The sequence below is a fragment of the Pelobates fuscus genome, chromosome 10 (genome assembly GCF_036172605.1).
Source record: "Pelobates fuscus isolate aPelFus1 chromosome 10, aPelFus1.pri, whole genome shotgun sequence".
Classification (NCBI taxonomy): domain Eukaryota; kingdom Metazoa; phylum Chordata; class Amphibia; order Anura; family Pelobatidae; genus Pelobates; species Pelobates fuscus.
The window spans coordinates 15091189-15110756 of record NC_086326.1 but is presented as its reverse complement, the minus strand read 5'-3'; the positions used below and the strand labels follow the sequence as shown (position 1 = coordinate 15110756).

The 19568-nt window shown below is 42.4% G+C and overlaps 1 protein-coding gene across 1 annotated transcript in view; it reads right to left on the bottom strand.

Annotated features, from left to right (window-relative positions):
* Nucleotides 1-19568, bottom strand: part of LOC134575815 (solute carrier family 2, facilitated glucose transporter member 9-like) — a 44874-nt gene that overhangs the window by 16839 nt on the left and 8467 nt on the right. The window contains exons 3-9 of the mRNA XM_063435239.1: nucleotides 17898-17996; nucleotides 17258-17418; nucleotides 12502-12626; nucleotides 9502-9647; nucleotides 8642-8774; nucleotides 3646-3833; nucleotides 2542-2652 (exon numbers count right to left, since the gene is read on the bottom strand). Coding sequence (XP_063291309.1) covers nucleotides 2542-2652; nucleotides 3646-3833; nucleotides 8642-8774; nucleotides 9502-9647; nucleotides 12502-12626; nucleotides 17258-17418; nucleotides 17898-17996 — 963 coding nt within the window. The remainder of the gene's footprint in view (nucleotides 1-2541; nucleotides 2653-3645; nucleotides 3834-8641; nucleotides 8775-9501; nucleotides 9648-12501; nucleotides 12627-17257; nucleotides 17419-17897; nucleotides 17997-19568) is intronic.

Sequence of the window (19568 nt, the reverse complement as noted above, 5' to 3'; positions counted from 1 at the left end):
TTGGCAAAAATAGCCAAGTAAGAAAAAAAACATCCGCTCTTAATGAATAAACCCCCTGTTAAGGACGATATATAGAGGGAGTATTGGGAAATGTTTGCAGTTACAAAATGAAACGTATTAGATTTTGTTTACATTTTATTTACATTTATATAAAAAAAATATATATATATTTTTTAAATCTCAAATGATTGAGTATCTGCCATGCAAACCATGCACCGTTTAAATAGATAAGTGTCTTATCATTTAAGAGAAGATGTTTGTTCGATTTGGAAATCTCCACAGACAGAATGTTAAAAGGCCAAACAAACATACAAATATATACCCAAAAGGAAGTATATCTGTGTGTTTGTTTAGCATAGGAGGTGTCCGTGAGGTTTTAGGGTGGTTTTATTCATCGCACGACTATTTTCTATATATATATATTGTTAAAATGATTGTACTACACAGGAGGGCGAACTGTACTTAAATAATACAGAAATACTAATATATATATACATATACACACACACACACATATATACACACACACACATATATACACACACATACATATATACACACACACACACACACATACATATATACACACACACACACACACACACATACATATATACACACACACACACACACACACACATACATACACACACACACACACACATATATACACACACACATACACACATACATATATACACACACACATACATATATACACACACACACACACATACACATATATATATATATACACACACACACACACACATATATATCCCTACATTGATTAGTTTGATTACTACATTTGATTAGTCCTATTGGATCTACAGAATAGTGAGAAAATGCACCCATCAGTTTCCTGCAAACTATATATATATATATAATATAATATTTTTTTTTTGTAAATATGATTTTTTTATTGAATGGTTGTTGTAGTATACATAGACTTATGCTTGAGGATCAGACAGCGTATGGAGACTCGCAGGTCTCTAAGATATACCGTACACCATATGCCTTTGTGTGTGCACGCAGGCACCCCAATTTTTCCCTTTTAGGTTTATTTATTGTCATATCACAAGAAGAGTTCTGCATGGGGATCATATTGTGTGCATGGAGACTCGCAGGTCTCTATCGTGTGTTCCGCATATCATATGAATCTGTGCGAGCACGCATGCTGCATGTTTTTTATTGCTATGATTTGGCTTGCGGGCCCCCTGTCTTGTGTGGTCTGTGTTCTCTCGTGCCCATGCTTAGCAGCCTTCTCTTTTTGCTATCTGTGACGTGTGTTTCTTCTGTTGCTATGTAGGGTCTGCGTGGCTATATGCGCGTGTCCGGTGGCCTCTCTTTTATCTTTGGGGTCTGGTATTCCCCTGATTACTTGCTCTAGTGCGGTCTGGTGTGTCTATCTCCCCACCTCCGTCTCCCTGTCTTCTTCTTGGCTATTAGTTAGTCTGATCAGCTATCGTCTATGGGTGTCTGGCAGTTTGTTATTGTGCGTGGGCGGTGTCGTGACGTGAAGTAACGTCCCTATTCTACGCGTCGTCCGCCTCATAGTTTTGAGCTTTTGTTGCAGTTCCTGCGTGTGTAGTCTTGTCTGGTTTTGTCTGTTGCGTTCGGTCTCTGCGTGTAGGTTTGTACGTGTTTGCAACTATATTGTGTCTCTGTCATTCTCTCTGTGTGTGATGTCTACTCCTGTTGTTTCTATATATATATATATATATATATATATATATATATATATATATATATATCCCCCCTTGCGTGTTTATCTGTTTTTTCCAGTTTTTTTAGGGGGTTCGTTTCCGCTTGCTCTTTACTCCTATTTCGCTTTCAGGTCCGTCAGGTGGACTCCCTGCGGTTCCAACCTTCATCACGGTTTTGTGTGATGAAGCTCTTACTTGGTGTTTGTCCTGGGGTTATATAGGGAGGTCAGGAGGGGTTGTGGTAGAGTAGAGGGGAGAGGAGGGGGTTGAGTCTGCCATCTCCCCCGGTGCGCCCGTCACTGTGCATCTCGTCTTCCATCTCTACTTAAGTGCTATATAGTATCCGGAATGTCCACCTCTCCATATGTTTGTCATGTCTCCCTTGGGAATCTGCTATTTTCGCCTCTGCTATCCTGATGTCTTCTACCCTGCGTGTCCATTCTTCTATCGTGGGTGGGTTTTCCTGTTTCCAGTGCAGTGGGATCAGGGACTTGGCAGCGTTTAGCAGGTGCCTCAGTATCGACCTCCTGTAGGAGGGTATTGGTATATATAATATTTAGATTATATTTATATATCTGGCCCATTTTCACACCGTTTTTGGTTCGTCTGAATCGTTTTCCAAACATTTTTCATGGATGATATTTGAATTTGCCAAAAATGAAGTAAATGAGTGGAACAAAATTTCCTTTTTAGAGAAAAAAAAAATGGCTTGCCTGAACTGAACTAATAAGCTGTGCAATAGTTGAGCAGGTATACCAAAACAAATGGTTTATAGCTTTTACACCGTATGTACAGGGGTGAGGGAGTGGGGGGAGGACATAACTTGAAAGCGTACCCCAATTAAACCTGCGATTATCTCAATTGCTCCGGTTCCCACAGTTGTGTACGGGATTTCAGCCAGAGGTACCCCAGCATTTTCAAATATAGAATTGGTGTAAAACCAGATCTGCAAAGAAAACAAAAACACGAGTCGTGCTTAGACACATTTTATAACAATGCCATTCTCTACACATAAAAACACACGCATAGCAAACTTTCAACATTGCCACTTTGGTTGGAAGCTGTTCCATGCACCCACCACCTTTTCATGATCTAAAATTGTCAAATACATTTCATTGTACAGCCTTATTTCAACCATTCTATTTCTCAAAATAAATCTCTTGAAAGAATGTTATTTTCAGGCTCACCCCTTCTCCAAAGCAAAGACTTTCTAAAACCTTAGTGGATTATTATATAACGTGTGTTTTGGAATATACGACGCACCCATATTTTTTTAACTAGAACTTTAAAGTAAAAGAAATAAACACAGTGTTTCTCTCTTGTAATTTACCCCATTTTTTCACTTGTTTCCCAGATCTACTCCCATTGTTCATCTCTTCTTTCCTCCTTCCGCTCTTCTCATACCCCCTTCCTCACTTGTTCCCATCATCTTTCCCCCTCCTTCACATGTGTCCCTTTTGTAATAACCCCCAAACACACAGTTATTGTTGCCCTGCGGCTTTGAGGTTGCAGGAGTAACTTCAGACAGACAGAGGTCACCTCCACGCACTCTCCTGTAATTACCGGTACTTCAGCTGTCTACCAGGTAAAAAGGATCTGCCTTTGCTGGTGCCAAGCGTGGGGCAGAAGGGAAATTCCTCATCTCCACCGAGCACACCAGAGAAACCGGCACTACATGGAGTGACCTCCTGGATACAGAATGCAGGCGGTATTTTACCCCAAATGTTGTGGTAAATAAATGGTGTCCTATATTTCAAACAAATATGGTATATGGAGATATTTGGGAACTTGAAACAAAGTGTCTCCACCAGGTGTCACCATCCTATCTCCTCCTGTCACAGGTACCTCTAACTTTGATGAAGGACCAAGGCTGGAACCCACTTATTTCTAGAACATCTATTTTACTTGTTTTGCCCATGAACACTCATTAAGCACTTACAGCATCTATTCCAGAGAGCTGCATACCCATATTGATTACAACAACTGATAAAATTTGCCAGAACAGAGTGTGGTCCATCAACAGCTGGCAGACTGATACGGTCTCCACCGATGAAAGGGATTGCTGCTCCTCCTGCATCTCCTCGATGACATCCTGCACGTCATACTCCCCAATGAAACACCTCAAAGCTGAAACAGAAAGAATGAAACATATCAGCTACTATGATCATGTGGCTTCCATTTTTTTTATTTTTTATTAAAGGCTTGGTTCTAAACAAGAGGTTTCTGAGCAGCAGCCTATTTTCCATATATCCCACATATGTTTTAACCTCATGACAGGTTTGATAAAGATTAAATGCGCTAAGTGTAATATTGCTTTATTTATCTGTTTTACATTTATCTTTGATTTTAAAGACCATGCAAAACCAAAAGACCAAAAGAGCTTACAATCTATGAGGATTCAAGGGTGTGGAAGTATATCATTAGATAACTCGACTAAGGACTCTTACTAGGTCAGAGTGGGATTCAAACCTGGGTTTAAACCATGCAGCCTTGCTTGTGACTGACATAGTACCCACTGTGGCCAGCAAGTGTGCCATCAGTCCACTTTGCCATAACAGCCACATCTCACAATGCAGAGCAGCAACGATTCTGTAGCGCAATTAGCAAAATTAAAGTATTTTTGGTGCAAAAGGCATGAAAATGTCATCATGGGATGGAAATGTCACAACTCAAATCCATGCGCGAGAACATAAACCATAAATATCATGTAAAAATCTGTGTCACATCTGGGCTTAAAAACAAATTTAAAAATTCAAGGAGTGTGCGGTTTGCTTCAAGCTAAAATCAGGCTGAATATTTGCTGCAGCAACGGAGAAGAATTCTTTATTTTCGTACTTAACACCTCGATAAATGAGTTGCATTTGCAATACCGACTTCTTAGCAAGATTCCAGCCCTAAAAAAAATCACCATTAAAATAGGTAATTCACTCTTTGGGAAATAAATAATAATAATATATATTAGGTAAATCTTATTCTTATTAATTTGTTATATTCATATATAATCCTATATAATATGCATATTATTTCCTCATGGAGTAATTTAGAGAGAATGCTATCTAGTAACATATCGGATTTCTGACTTAAATTGCTTCAAAATTAAAATGTACATTTTTACTTTTTTTTTTTTTTAAACACAAAACAAAAATAATTGAATTTAGAAGATTCCTCTAAGCAGTGTATAATCACAGGTCTGATATCCCTGCCCAATCTGCTTTCATCCTCCTTCCAACATGTTGATTATGAGTCATTATAACGGCCAACAGTGTTGTCTCAATATCAAATGATCATTGCTTTCTGTGTGCTTAGCAATCCAACAAACAGACAGGATGAAGAGTAAGGAGAAGGAACCTAGCCAGGTATCTTCTCATCCCCGAGGGAAGCAATCAAAGTGAAAGACAAGATTGCTGGAGAAACCACCCATTTATCTTTCAAACTGCTCCTAGACTACCGATGGGCACCCAAGCAAAACTGCAAAAATCAAAAGAAGTCCTGTCAAATGGACGAGACAGCTAAACTTCAGGTTGTAATGCAAGCGTGCAATTAGTATCAACCTGACAATTTGTCACGGCCAACATTGATGAATCTCCACCACACGTAGTAGCAGGGGGGAAAAGATCGAGACTGTAAAAAAAGGGTGTCATCCAAAAGTTTCAAGACACAGTAAAGTAAAAATATTTGCAATGCAAGAAGTCAGAGAAAAATAAATAAATAAACAAACCACGCTATTTATATGGCTGTATTCTAGGTTTAATATATACCCATACTGTAAAATATAACTTGGTAACATTTAAAGATTATCGGACGAAAGTGAGAAGTCAATGTGAAGGACACCGAGCCGGATGAAAGCATTGCCGACGTTGCTGAATTTTTTACAAGTTCGGCTATTTTGACTTCAAATTTAGTTCTCAAAGCCGTGTATTGGATGCAACAGTCAAATACAGTAGAACGGGCACGCAGGTCCATGCGAAATCGGAATGATCAACAATTTGAACAGTAGTAGGCTATTATACAAGTATTTAGAGTAAATGTGTACAACAAGCGGAATTAGTCAGGTGGACGATAGGGTTGCGACTCATAGATTGTCATAAGCGGTATGCTGAATTCGACATATTTGAGGTGTTCATCATGACTTTTTGGGCATCAGACTTTGCCTCGTGGGGGACGAGCAGATTATTTGAGGTCTTGGGTACTCGTGCTTTCAAGTGTGCGGCCTTGTTGGCCAAATGTGTCTATTGTGTCCGGTGGAGTTATTAGGAGGGGTCTCCGCCCTAGTATATTTTGACTTCAAATTTAAAATTTGCTTATAATTCTAATTTTAGTACATAAACCTGTGAGACTAATCAGCACACGTACAGGATGTCCCTACATGACCAAAAGGGGACATTCATTTTTGCAGGCAGTTCTGATGTATTTAAAAGTTTTGTATTTCAATGCAGCATTAAAGTAACAACATACTGTGGGCAAAATGTAAACAATGAAAAGCGGTGACCTTAAAAAAAACAAACAAAAAAAAAACAAAACTGCATAGCTTTCTTCAAGAAATTGTGTTAGGCATGTGCTGGGATACTCACGGTCCTAACCTTATAATTTAAATGTTTCTTTTTGAACAATTGTCAGTACATGGTTCATTTTGGTTTATTCATTAAATTGGGACCTGGGCACAATTGATAAAGGAACAGAAACATTTAAATCAAAACAGTCAAAGTTTAGTCTAAAAGTGCATTTTGCAGTACGCACAATTCACAGTTTAGTAAATAGTCCAAATTTTTTTTTTGTACAGCATTGTAAATCTCAAGGCTCCATTCTTCAAAACAAATGATGGGTCTTTTACAAAGTAAAGGAAGTGAAGGATTAGTTTGTTGGCTGAAACTAGAGGCAACTCAAGCGGAAATTTGTTATTTATATAGCGCCAGCAAATTCCGTTGCACTATACAATTGGTGGACTAACACACACGTAATTGTAACCAGACAAATGGACGCACGGGAACAGAGGGGTTGGGGGCCCTGCTCAACGAGCTTACATGCTAAAGGGAGTGGGGTATAAGTAGGAGTAATGAAATAGGTTGCTAGAAAAGTATTCACTGGGAACTTAGTAGGTTATTTCTGACAGTTGCAGAAGAGTAGTTATGGGGGGGGGGGGATGAAAATCTGCTAACAGTTTAAATGATATGCTTTGCTAAAGAAGTGGGTTTTCAATGATTTTTTGAAGGAGAGTGGGTGAAAGTCTGAGGTGGGAAGGGAGTTCCACAGAAAAGGTACAGCCCTGGAGAAGTCTTGGAGGTGAGTATCAGATGTGGGAGTATGGACAGAGGATAGACGTAGGTTTTCAGCAGAGCACAGGAGCCTCGACGGGACATATTTGTGTATTAGGGAGGATAGGTAGGTTTGAGCAGCATTATGTAGAGACTTTAAGCAAGCACCAGAATCTTAAATTGAGCCCTATATCTAACTGGAAGCCAATGCAGAGACTGACAGAGGGGGGAGGCGTGGAAAGCGCCGGCGGACAGGAAAATGAGCCTTGCCGCCGTGTTCATAATAGATTGCAGCGGTGCAATCTGGAAAAACATAAGACCACTGAGAAGGGGATTGCAGTAGTCAAGACGAGAAAGAACAACGACATGGACCAGCACCTTAGCCGCGTCTGGTGTTAAATAGGGGTGGATGCGAGCTTTGTTTTTGAGATGGAAGTAGCAGGATTTGGCGATCAACTGGACATGAGGCGTGAAGGAGAGGTCAGAGTCAAAGAGAACACCTAGGCAGCGAGCCTGCGAGGTAGAGGTGATGGTGGCACTGTTGACTTGGAGGGAGACAGACATGGGAGTAGTAACACTTGAGGGAGGAAAGACCAGAAGTTCTTATTTGGACAGGTTGAGTTTAAGGAAGTGAGCAGCCATCCAATAGGAAATCGTGGAGAGGTTGTCAAAGACAAGTCAAGATGGGGGGTGAGAGATCAGCAGAGGACAGCTAGACTTGCATGCCATCTGCATATAAAATGATAATGGAAGCTAAAGGAGCTGATGAGTTTACCAAGGAAGGCAGTATAGATGGAGGACAGTAGGGGACCAAGGGCCGAACCGTAGGGGACACCAGTGAGGGGTTGGGGAGAAGAGGCAGAGCCAGAGAAAGAAACAATGAAAAAGCGCTAGGAGAGGTAGGAGGAGCATCAGGAGAGAGCAGTATCTCGTAGACAGATTATGGAGAATGAAAAGAAGCTGTTGATGATCAACAGTGTCAAGGGCAGCAGAAAGATCAGGGAGAATTAGGATAGAGTAATGCCGCAAGATTTAGCAGCGATTAAATCGTTGGATACTTGGGTCACAGCTGTTTCAACAAAGTGACAAGCGCGGAATCCAGACTGAAGCGGGTCAAGCAGAGAGTTGGTTTCGAGGGAGTTTGTCAATCTCGCATGCACAACTCTTTCAAGGATCTTGGAGGCAAATGGCTGTTGCGATATAGGGCAGTAGTTGGTAGTGTTATAAACCACTCCGAAAATTCATAGTTCATTGTACTGTTTACAGATCTGATATAAATTTGTATTGAGGATTGACATCCTTTCAATTCTGCTGCTTGCCGTTACAATCAATGGACCTGCCATCAAACTAAACCAACCAGAGTGTTTAGAGGTCTCACGGTGTCCAGCAAGTGGTTCAAACAAATCAGAATTCATTGGTTTTTACATGGATGAACTTGGGAGTCCAACTTTCCAGAACTCTAATCCCATATTCGAATCCTCCCTATGGTTTGGACGATACGTCACCTCATTAATCTACCACTACCTACCATAACCTCTGGACCTTGTATCTGAAGGTCACAGAGTGCAAAGGAAAACTGAATAAGATACTAATTATGAAATTTCTCCACCTTGATTCTGCTATTTACTAAATCCCTGGCCCAGAACCTTCCCAGTTTTATGTGAATGTTAAATGGCTACTCACCATCTATGGTGGCATGGACATTGTTTTTATCGATGAGGAGATATCGAGGACTTTCTGGAAACCAAGGGAGAATTATAAGCTGGACAAGGGTTGGCAACACAATCAAGGCAAGAAACAGGGGCCAGTTTGCATCCTGGTAGGAAAAAAATCATTAAAATTCAATGTATACACTAAGAAATGCAAAAGCCATTAGCGGTATAGACTATATTCAGAACATGAACTTGGGACACACACTATGTATATTATATCACTTGCTACAGAATGGATTTTCTGTGACTAAACCAACAATCCTGTTCTGATTATCAGTAAGAAAATTCAAGATGATACGCTGTTATAGATAATTGAATGAAAAGGACAAAACTACTGTAAGAATTTAAACTCCTGCAACTCCCCTAGTTTGTTACCTGTACGTGAACCGTGTAGGTTTCTTCTTTGAGAAAGCAAAGCACACTGGTATGGTATATGTAATACCAATATATAAACTGAATATTATATAACTTAACAGACTCACTCCCTGTATTAACAAGACTATTTTATGTTTAATGAGTCCTTCTAAAAACGGATAGAGAGAAATGCTGATGAATGTGGTCACTATGGCTTAGAACAGCAGTTGAGGATGTTAAGAAGAGGGGAATCCACACCGGGAAGGCTTCACATTCCCAGGCTTATGCCCACTTGGGGCATGGGTTTAGGCACTGTGTCTATACCCAGCTGTAAGCAAGTGGCTAAAATGTTGGATTAGAACCTGGGTATGTATGGAGCACGTATCATTGCAATAAGCAGGCCCCTGGCATCCTTTTTGGGAATAATCTCCAAGTTATTAATACTACCCACATACACTGGTAATGGCGAATACTGACCTGGCCAAGCAATTCAGGAAGTCCCAGAACTTGTGCTGTAAACACCCCAAGGCAAATAAAGATACTCGGCAACAGACCCAAGAAGCCACGTAAATTCTTTGGGGAAATTTCTCCCAAATACATAGGAACAACACTGAGCGTGATTCCTGTAAACAAGACGAGATAGTTCGTAACAATGAAAAATAAGTAAACATGTAAACGTCACAATTTAGCTACCAAGCAAATGTGATCACACAGGACGGCTTACTGAAAGCACATACCCCACCGATCCGGCTAAATTATGCTCTTTTAAATTAAATAAATTAAGTACTTGATGGCTGTAAGGAACGCACGCAAGAAAATTACTTCATCAGTGCAAATGTTTAACCAATTACATTTTGTCAAGATAGACTCAATCCAGGCACACAATACATGGAGAATGGAGATAGCAGCTAGTGTTGGAGTACGGTATATAGAATGTTACGGTCATAGTGGCAACGTATCTTTATTTATTTGCTGCTTATAGAACAGTTAATGGACCATGCTTACATGACAGATCTGCTGAAACTCTCATAGCATTCGGTAATCCTAGATAGGAATGCACCTTTAAATAGGGCTGTCTGTATGGAGAAATATTGACAATATACCCAAAACTGTCCTAGCTTTAGAGGGCGCTGCAACGTACTAAGGTCTCGATTTCATATTTTTGGATAAGCTTTTCAAATTATTTATTCTGAACAATATCTTCTTTTTAAAAATTGATATATATATATATATATACACACACATACACACACACACACACACACATATACATATTTATATATTTTTTTTTAGATATATATACACACACACAAAAAAAAAAGATTTTGTGACATTTTAATATTCTGAAAAAATTATTTGAAAAGTGTATCCAGCTTAATTTAAATGAATTGGACTCCCAGCCCAAATGCATTTCTACAAAGATAAAATGAAATGAGTTTACAGACTGGTAAGATCAATGAAATGATCCTGTGGTTGTTCTCTTTAATTGGATCAGATATCTGCAATAGGACTGTATAGCCATGCTTATTCTGTTACAGAGATCTGATGTACTCCTCATTCGAATAATTACCCACGGTTATCACAAGATTCAAACATACTCGGGCAGAATTAATTCACACTGGCAACAATTATGTAAATAGTATCTTATGAAGCAACGGCATATTAATTAAAAAGTATTCATTTGAGGTCATAACGCCAAGTAGACTCCTCGACTAGTTCACAAGTAAACAATGAGAGCCATCATTGTTTTTCCCTCAATCTATAAAGGTTTTTTTATTGTTTTAACTGCAGAATTTGCTACCAAAACATTCAGGTGCAGTTCTGGACTTCAATTTTTATTTCTCTTAACTGCAGCCCCCAATCTTTGACTCCGCCCACATACACCAAAGCGCAATCTCCCCCTCCCCCCCTCCCAATTCATAAAAGAGGTTTATTTCTCTTTGCTATTTGCAATTTGTTCTTAAAGGGACACTCGAAACAAAAGAACCTCTGCTGCCTTCTGTAGTGGTTTTGGTGCAGTGAGACTGCCTCTGTAGTCTCAGCAATGCAAACAATGACTTTTTGAGAAATTGCAATATTTATTTACTAGCAATAATCACCTCTAGGGGGCGTTATTTCGACAGCCACTAGAGGCCTTTCCTAGACGCCATTTGCGTCATCACGCTCTGCGTAAAACGCAACCCATAGAGGTGCACCGAGTCAATGCATCTCTATGAGAAGATGAAGATTACTGCGCATGCGCACTAGAACCCCAATGCTTCCCTCAAATCTGTTGTATCTCTCGTGCAGAGGGAACTTGCTGGCATTTCGGATCTGGACTGCCTGTACGGGTGGGACCAGTCTCATATGCTTCAGATATGTTCTCTCTGTAATGGCACAAGATGTGCTAAAACCAGCTTGAGATCTGAGCGGGGACCCACCGAAGGGCAGGCTAATTGAGCTGTTGTCCATTCTCACCTCTCTTGCTATTTGTTTTTCTCTCCTTAAGTTTAAAGGGAAATCCAGACGTGGACCCCTTGCTCACGGTGCCTAGAGGGATATTGGCTATACCTCACTGATGATACCTTACAAGGTTGAAACGATCGTCTGGGGTTGCCGTATCTCTTGTGCAGAGGGAACTTGCTGACATCTCGGATCTGGACTGCCCGTATGGGTGGGATCAGTCTGATATGCTTCAGAGATGTACTCTCTATAATGGCACAAGATGAGCTAAAACCAGCTTGAGATCTGGGCGGGGACCCACTGAAGGGCAAGCTAATTGAGCTGTTCTCACCTCTCTTGTGTCTTTTTTTTTTATCTTCCCTCAAATCTTGGCTATCCTAAAATAATCTGTAAAGATGATCTTAGCTGGGGGAGAAGCCATGGCCATGGCAAAACTGGCACGACATGAGACTTAAAAGGGTAAGTAACTATTTGTTTTACTTGTATTCCCTACTAATAGTGGTTTATATACTACACACTATGCACTGTGTGTGTGTGACTGTATATTATTTAATATAACGTTAAGCATTTTATCTAAATTTAAAATTCACTCAGAATTGAATTTTAATTCCTGATATTCTGTGGATAACCCAGTAGTTTGTATCCATTTTATAACAGGTTTTTTGTTCCCTGCCCAAGACTTACTTGCCAGAATAGCAATATGGTGATGTGTCATGTCTTGGTACATTAAACCTCTCACAATTAACTTAAACCAAATACTGCTCATGGATAACTATATAAAATCACATTATGAATATTGGCTTCCTACATATATTGAAAATTCGCAGAATTCTAGAAATAAAATATGAGGGTCTAAGTTTTAAGTGCCACGTCCTATCACATTAATGCCAGAAGAATTGGGAATCTTCAGGGACTGAACTTTCTTGTTTAGTTTTTGGGAGGGGGGGTCCCTGGCTATTGCTAAGCATCAAAAGCCAAGTTTTTAAAGCAATGCCGTCTACAGACAGAAAATGAACAATGTACAGGAGCTCTTACCGGAGTGTATACCAGTTATAAACCTTCCAATAATGACCATTTCTGGGGACCCGAAGAGGCGACTGAATCCCATCAAACCTCCAGCAATGAAGACCAAAGGTGCGCTGGCTATCAAGGACCCTTTCCTGAAGATACAATGGAATATATCAGAACTCGATGAAACTTATCTTTGTACCAAAAACAAAACAGAAAAGGTCAAATGGTAATTATTTAGTATCTAAAAAGGGATCTTTCCTCTTCTGTACTGTAGGAACCGGGGGGGATGGGGGGGGACACATCCCCCCCAGCAAATCATGCGGGGGGGACAGGTAATGGGGAAATCCCCCCCAGCTCCGCCGGCCCCCCTTCTGCTGCAGCCGCCCGAGCGCTCTGCAGAGAGCCTCAGGCGGCTGCAGCTCTGCCCGGGCTGGTGCGTCCATGAGGGCGCACCGCCCGGGCGCAGCCAGAGGAGAGGGGCTGACAGGAGGGAAGCGCTCAGCGCTCCCTCCTGTCACTTCCTCAATGTAGCGTGGCCGAGCCCTGTATAGTCCGCCGGTACAGGGAGAATCTGTCTCCTGTACCCGGCCGGACTAACAGGAAGTGAACACTGAGTGTGCACTTCCTGTTAGTCCGCCGGATACAGGAAACAAAAGCTCCCTGTACCCGCGGACATTACACAGCTCGGCCACGCTACAACACAGGTAGGGGAGGGGGGAAGAAAGAAACAAGGAGGGGGGGATAAAGAAACAGGGAGGGAGGGGGGGATAAAGAAACAGGGGGGGGATAAACAAGCAGGGAGGGAGGGGGGGATAAAGAAACAGGGAGGGAGGGGGGATAAAGAAACAAGGGGGGAATAAAGAAACAGGGAGGGGGGATAAAGAAAGAGGGAGGGAGGGGGGATAAAGAAAGAGGGAGGGGGGGGATAAAGAAACAGGGAGGGAGGGGGGATAAAGAAACAGGGATGGGGATAAAGAAACAGGGATGGGGATAAAGAAACAGGGAGGGGGATAAAGAAACAGGGAGGGAGGGGGGATAAAGAAACAGGGAGGGAGGGTAAAGAGGGAGGGAGGGGGGGAGAGGGAGGGAGGGAGGGGGGGAGAGGGAGGGAGGGAGGGGGGGAGAGAAAGAGGGAGGGGGGGAGAAAGAGGGAGGGGGAGAAAGAGGGAGGGGGAGAAAGAGGGAGGGGGGAGAAAGAGGGAGGGGGGAGAAAGAGGGAGGGGGGAGAAAGAGGGAGGGGGGAGAAAGAGGGAGGGGGGAGAAAGAGGGAGGGGGGGAGAAAGAGGGAGGGGGGGAGAAAGAGGGAGGGGGGGAGAAAGAAGGAGGGGGGGAGAAAGAGGGAGGGAGGGGGGGGAGAGAGAAAGAGGGAGGGAGGGGGGGAGAGAGAAAGAGGGAGGGAGGGGGGGAGAGAGAAAGAGGGAGGGAGGGGGGGAGAGAGAAAGAGGGAGGGGGGAGAGAGAAAGAGGGAGGGAGGGGGGGAGAGAGAAAGAGGGAGGAGGGGAGAGAGAAAGAGGGAGGGAGGGGGGGAGAGAGAAAGAGGGAGTGAGGGGGGGAGAGAGAAAGAGGGAGGGAGGGGGGGAGAAAGAAAGAGGGAGGGAGGGGGGAGAAAGAAAGAGGGAGGGAGGGGGGGAGAAAGAAAGAGGGAGGGAGGGGGGGGAGAAAGAAAGAGGGAGGGAGGGAGGGAGGGGGGGAGAAAGAAAGAGGGAGGGAGGGGGGGAGAAAGAAAGAGGGAGGGAGGGGGGGAGAAAGAGAGGGGGAGGGGGGAGAAAGAAAGAGGGAGGGGGAGGGGGGAGAAAGAAAGAGGGAGGGGGAGGGGGGAGAAACAGGGAGGGAGGGGGGGAGAAAGTGAGTGACAAGGGGGGGACGGAGGGAGGGAGGGGGAGAGAGAGTGACGAGGGAGAGAGATTGACATCCATCACACAATCATGCCACCCTTACACACACAGAAACACACAATGCATTCCTTACACACACTCAATACACCCCGTGCACACACACACAATCATGCAATCCTTACACACACAGAAACACACAATGCATTCCTTACACACACTCAATGCACCCCGTACACACACTCAATGCACCCCTTACAGACGCACACACTGCATCCCGTACATACACAGAATCACACCTTGCAGCCCTTACACATACAAACACAGATTCACACAATGCATTCCTTACACACATATCAGGACATCCCCTACACACTCCACCCTCTGTGAACAAACTCATTGGTGGAACGTGAAGGTGGACCCTGGGACCCAGACCTTGAGCTGTGTAAAGGGCCCCCAAAAAATTGAGCTGATTCCCGTTCTCACAGAACATTGATTTTTGGGACCACAGTTACAAACAGCCTCCAGAGAGCCTGTTCTACACCAGACCAGTGGAGCCAGACTGCAGCTAGAGCCCATCATCATCCTCATCTGGTTGTAAGTAGGAAATCTAGCATATTATTTGTGGCACTAATCTCTAATTTACCTCACATTAAAGAAACACTATAGTCCCCAGAAGCACTGCAGCTTAATGTAGTGGTTCTGGTGTCTATAGCCTGTCCCTGCAGACCTTTTAATGTAAACACAGCGGCACTCCAGCACTGGCGTTAGTTAACATGGCAGAAAAATAATTGGAAAGGGTTAGGGGGGCTACTAATAAGGATGGGAGGAGGGGGGAGGTAGAAAAATTATTGGAAGGGGTTAGGGGAGTACTAATATGAATGGAAGAGGTAGGGTGGGTTATAATATGCATGGAAGGGGTTAGGGGGTACTAATATGCATGGAAGTGGTTAGGGGGGTACTAATATGCATGGAAGGGGTAGGGGGTTAAAATGCGTGGAAGGGGTAGGTGGGGTTCTTTTGTGCATGGAAGGGGTATGGGTGGTTCTAATAGTCATGGGAAGGGTAGGGGTGGTTCTAATCAGGAGGATCCCGGCGCTGTATACGGGTAAGTAAAACCCCTTCCTTGTAGTGACCCTTTAATGTTATTATTTAATCATTTATATAGCGACTGCAAATTCCGTAGCGCTGTACAATGGGATAAACAACTCCTAGTTTACGGAATAAGAATATACCCGGCGAGTAAAAATGCTATCCCCCCCAGATTTTTTGGGGTTCCTACGCCCATGATTGTACGTATTAGAAGAACGGTGTTCTGTATAAGGAGAGTTCCAGTCGTGTGGAATAGAAAGTATCCCAGATGTGATGATACGAAAAAGAAGTCCATGATGACGACAAGTGATGATGATGATACAGAACACAAAAAATATAGAATAGAGAGTAAACTTTATGCTAGATGTACAGAAACTCCAGAGCTAAACATAAGGCCTATGGGGATAAAACTGTATAAAAAACGGTTATTATCTACAACTGCAACCTCTTGCCATTAAGAGAAACACATTATGTAAATGAGGAGTCCTGGGTTAATAGCGTGAGAAAGTGGTTAATCTGGGATGGCTGATAGCAAACAGACTTGGATGAGATTTCAAGTAAACTATATTCTGCTCGGCTAGTCACAATATGTTACAAACATACACACACACACTCTATAATTATAAAACAATGCATATAGAACAAGTAAACGAAAAAAAAAAATCAAGGCAAAGATGTCACGCAGGTATCGTAAACAGGGGAGGAATCGGGGGGTAACTAGGAATCACAGGGCAACGCAACGCCAACGGTGCAGGAATAAAAAAGGCCCCCGTATAGCCCTCCTAGCTCCCTCTAAGCAATACACCTGAGCAGGATGTGTGTGGGGCTGGCTGAGCGTGAATTAGCAGGTGTAGACCGAGTGTGATATGTATGTGTGGAGTTGGCAGAGTGCGAGTCTGTGTGCGTGTGGCTGGTTAAGTCTGCTTGGGTTCACTGCCCTAAGCATGGCAATCCCCGGTGCCGACACAAACATGCTGGTTTCACGGCGAGCACACTGGCGTCATTGTATCCCAAATTCCCCCAGTAAGTGCCTGCAGGGGGAGTAGCAGTGACAGGGAGCAAGACAACCACCTGTCACTCAATCTATGGCACACACACACAAATATATGCATATTACTACGAATCACATGAATTGAGGCAAACTAATTTTAATTAAACATTTTCATCCTTTTAAGCAACATACACTCTCACTGACCCATATATGCACTCATCGACACACAGACATCCTCACTGATACACAATCATACACTGACACACACACTCAATATGACATTTTATCAAGTAAATTAATATGAAAAGACTGTTCTTTGGTAGACTATTTGGGGACCAGCCCTGCTTAAATGTCTCATTCATAGAACAATAAACAATGTCATATTAAATGGTGTAGGGGCAAAGTTAAATGATTATTTTTGCTACAGAGAAATCTATGAAGTTAGACAAATGCTGATAATGAAATTGAGTAATTGCAACTCGTTTGGCATCAGTGAGTGACTGGGCAATTAACTCAGCTGATTATTTTAAAGTTTGGAAGTTCTGTTTGAATACATGAATAGAATATTCTTGAAACTAAACTGCCAAACCTTAGATTTCCAGGAATTAAAGGAAGACTCCGGACACCATAACAACTTAATCAAAATTAAGTTGTTATGGTGCCACAAGGTCCCTGGCACTGGCTCACCTTAAGGGGTTAGACCGTTCTTGATCCATACGCAGTATGTAAAGGATGAGCCAGGTGGTTGCCAAAGAGATACAGAACATTTTTGTAGTGTGTTTTTTTATTTTTTTTTATTTGAATATTGGTAACTGGTAGAATGGATTAGATGTATATGTTTCTCCAGTCATACAGCTGCTCTTACCTTCCAAACCTAGACACCAGAATTCCCACCATAAGAGAGCCAAGCATACCACCCAAGGCAAACACTGACACAGTCAAAGAGTACATTATGGTCAGTGGACTCTGCGCAAGAGGCTGTCCATATCGCTGTAGCCAGGTAGCATTGTAAAATCTTTTGATATGCTGGGGAAAAAAAAATGATTCATAAAATGAGTCAGCTTCAATTCCTACGATGGATAAATCATAGCTATTCTAGATGAACATTTTTAGAAAAAGAGGAAGAATATTGAAACACAGTTAAAACTTTACTCATTTATTCAATGTATACACTTTTGAATTTTGTGTTAAAATCCCTAGAAGTTATACAGAAAAGAAAAAAAAACAGGGTTGAATAATCTGATGTTCACGATCACATAAATGAAAATGCTATCAATTATCAAAATCTCAAAGATCAAGGCATTTCGAAACGGATGAAACTTTACAGTGTATCCAATTCTATTCTTCTAGTTATACAATATGCAGTTTTTATTCTATAGGAAGAATAATTAAGCCGCAGGAACATTGCTCAGAAATGATTGGTTAGGAAAGAGACAAGCACGGAGATTAACATCTTAGAATCCAATTTAAATCCAAACCAAAGAAATTCAGAGATTGGTCCTTACCTCAGACGGGGAGTTGACCACTGCCAAGTTATAACCATACAACATGGAGGAGCCAAAGGATGAAATTATGGAGACCACCACTAGAGGAAAGGTAAGATGCTAAAAACAATGATAATAAAAGAAAATGGGATTAGTTCATTCAAATAAACCCACACATAATGTACTAGTTATAACTGTTCTCATGAGTGACATTATAATTGTTATTGGATAGATAATAAAATTAGGGATCTCTGCATCACACACATTTCAGTCAGAGAACAGTTAACGATAGCAATAAATTATTATTAGAAAAGAAATGCTTTTTTTAGTAGATACTAGATTCAAAGAGCACGTTGACATTCCAACACAGTCAAAAGATATCATAAGACGGGGCTTCTGGCTATCAGCAGGATATAACCACTAGTAAGTCTCTAGTGGTGACTATGGTATTCAGCCTTCTTTTCATGAATCACAGGACTTGGTGTGTAGAAGATCCCGTGGACCTTCCGGGACAGTGATGTTACGTAAACAATATTATAAAATACCACAATAAAAGTTAGGTCTCTGATGTAAAGGTCGCCGTCTTTGAGTTGCACTATAAGTCCAAATGCTCGCTAACAGCTGGTGATAAAATAAAACTAAAGCCTGCAGCAGAGAATGTGATATTAGTAGTGATGTACCGAATGGTTCGCCGGCGAATAGTTCCTGGCGAACATAGCGTGTTCGCGTTCGCCACGGCGGGCGAACATATGCGCAGACACATTCCAGCCAATCAGCAGCAGACCCTCCCTTCCAGACCCTCCTGTACAGCATCCATTTTAGATTCATTCTGAAGCTGCATTCTTAGTGAGAGGAAGGAAAGTGTAGCTGCTGCTGATTTGATAGGGAAATGGATAGCTAGGCTAGTGTATTCAGTGTCCACTACAGTCCTGAAGGACTCATCTGATCTCTGCTGTAAGGACAGCACCCCAAAAAGCCCTTTTTAGGGCTAGAACATCAGTCTGTTTTTTTTACCTGTGTAATCTAATTGCAGTTGCCTGCCTGCCAGCTTCTGTGTCAGGCTCACAGTGGATACTGTGCCCACTTGCCCAGTGCCACCACTCATATCTGGTGTCACAATAGCTTGCATTTAAAAAACAAAAAACTTTTTTCACTGTTATATATTGAATAGCAGTTAGTTGTCTGCAAGCGGGTGTCAGGCCTACAGCGTGTACTCTGCCAACCTCTGCCAGTGCACAGTGCCACTCATTTCTGGTGTCACAATAGCATGCATTTAAAAACCCAAAAACTTTTTTCACTGTTATAGATTGAATAGCAACTGGTTGTCTTCAAGCGGGTGTGTCAGGCCTACAGCTTGTACTCTGCCAACCTCTGCCACTGCACAGTGCCACTCATATCTGGTCTCACAGTAGCTTGCACGCATAGTACCACTAATCCAAAACAAAATGACAGGCAGAGGCAGGCCACCCCGCAGGGGCCGTCGTGGTCGTGGTGCTGTGATTCCCTTTTGCCCTAGAATAATGCCCAGTTTTCAGAGGCCACGTACCCTGAACTTGAAAAGTTCTGAGGACATAGTTGACTGGCTAACACAGGACACCCAATCTTCTACAGCTTCCGCTCGGAACCTTGACGCACCATCCTCCTCCAGCTTAGCTTCGGGCACCTCTCAAGTTACAACTCGCCTGCCGCCAC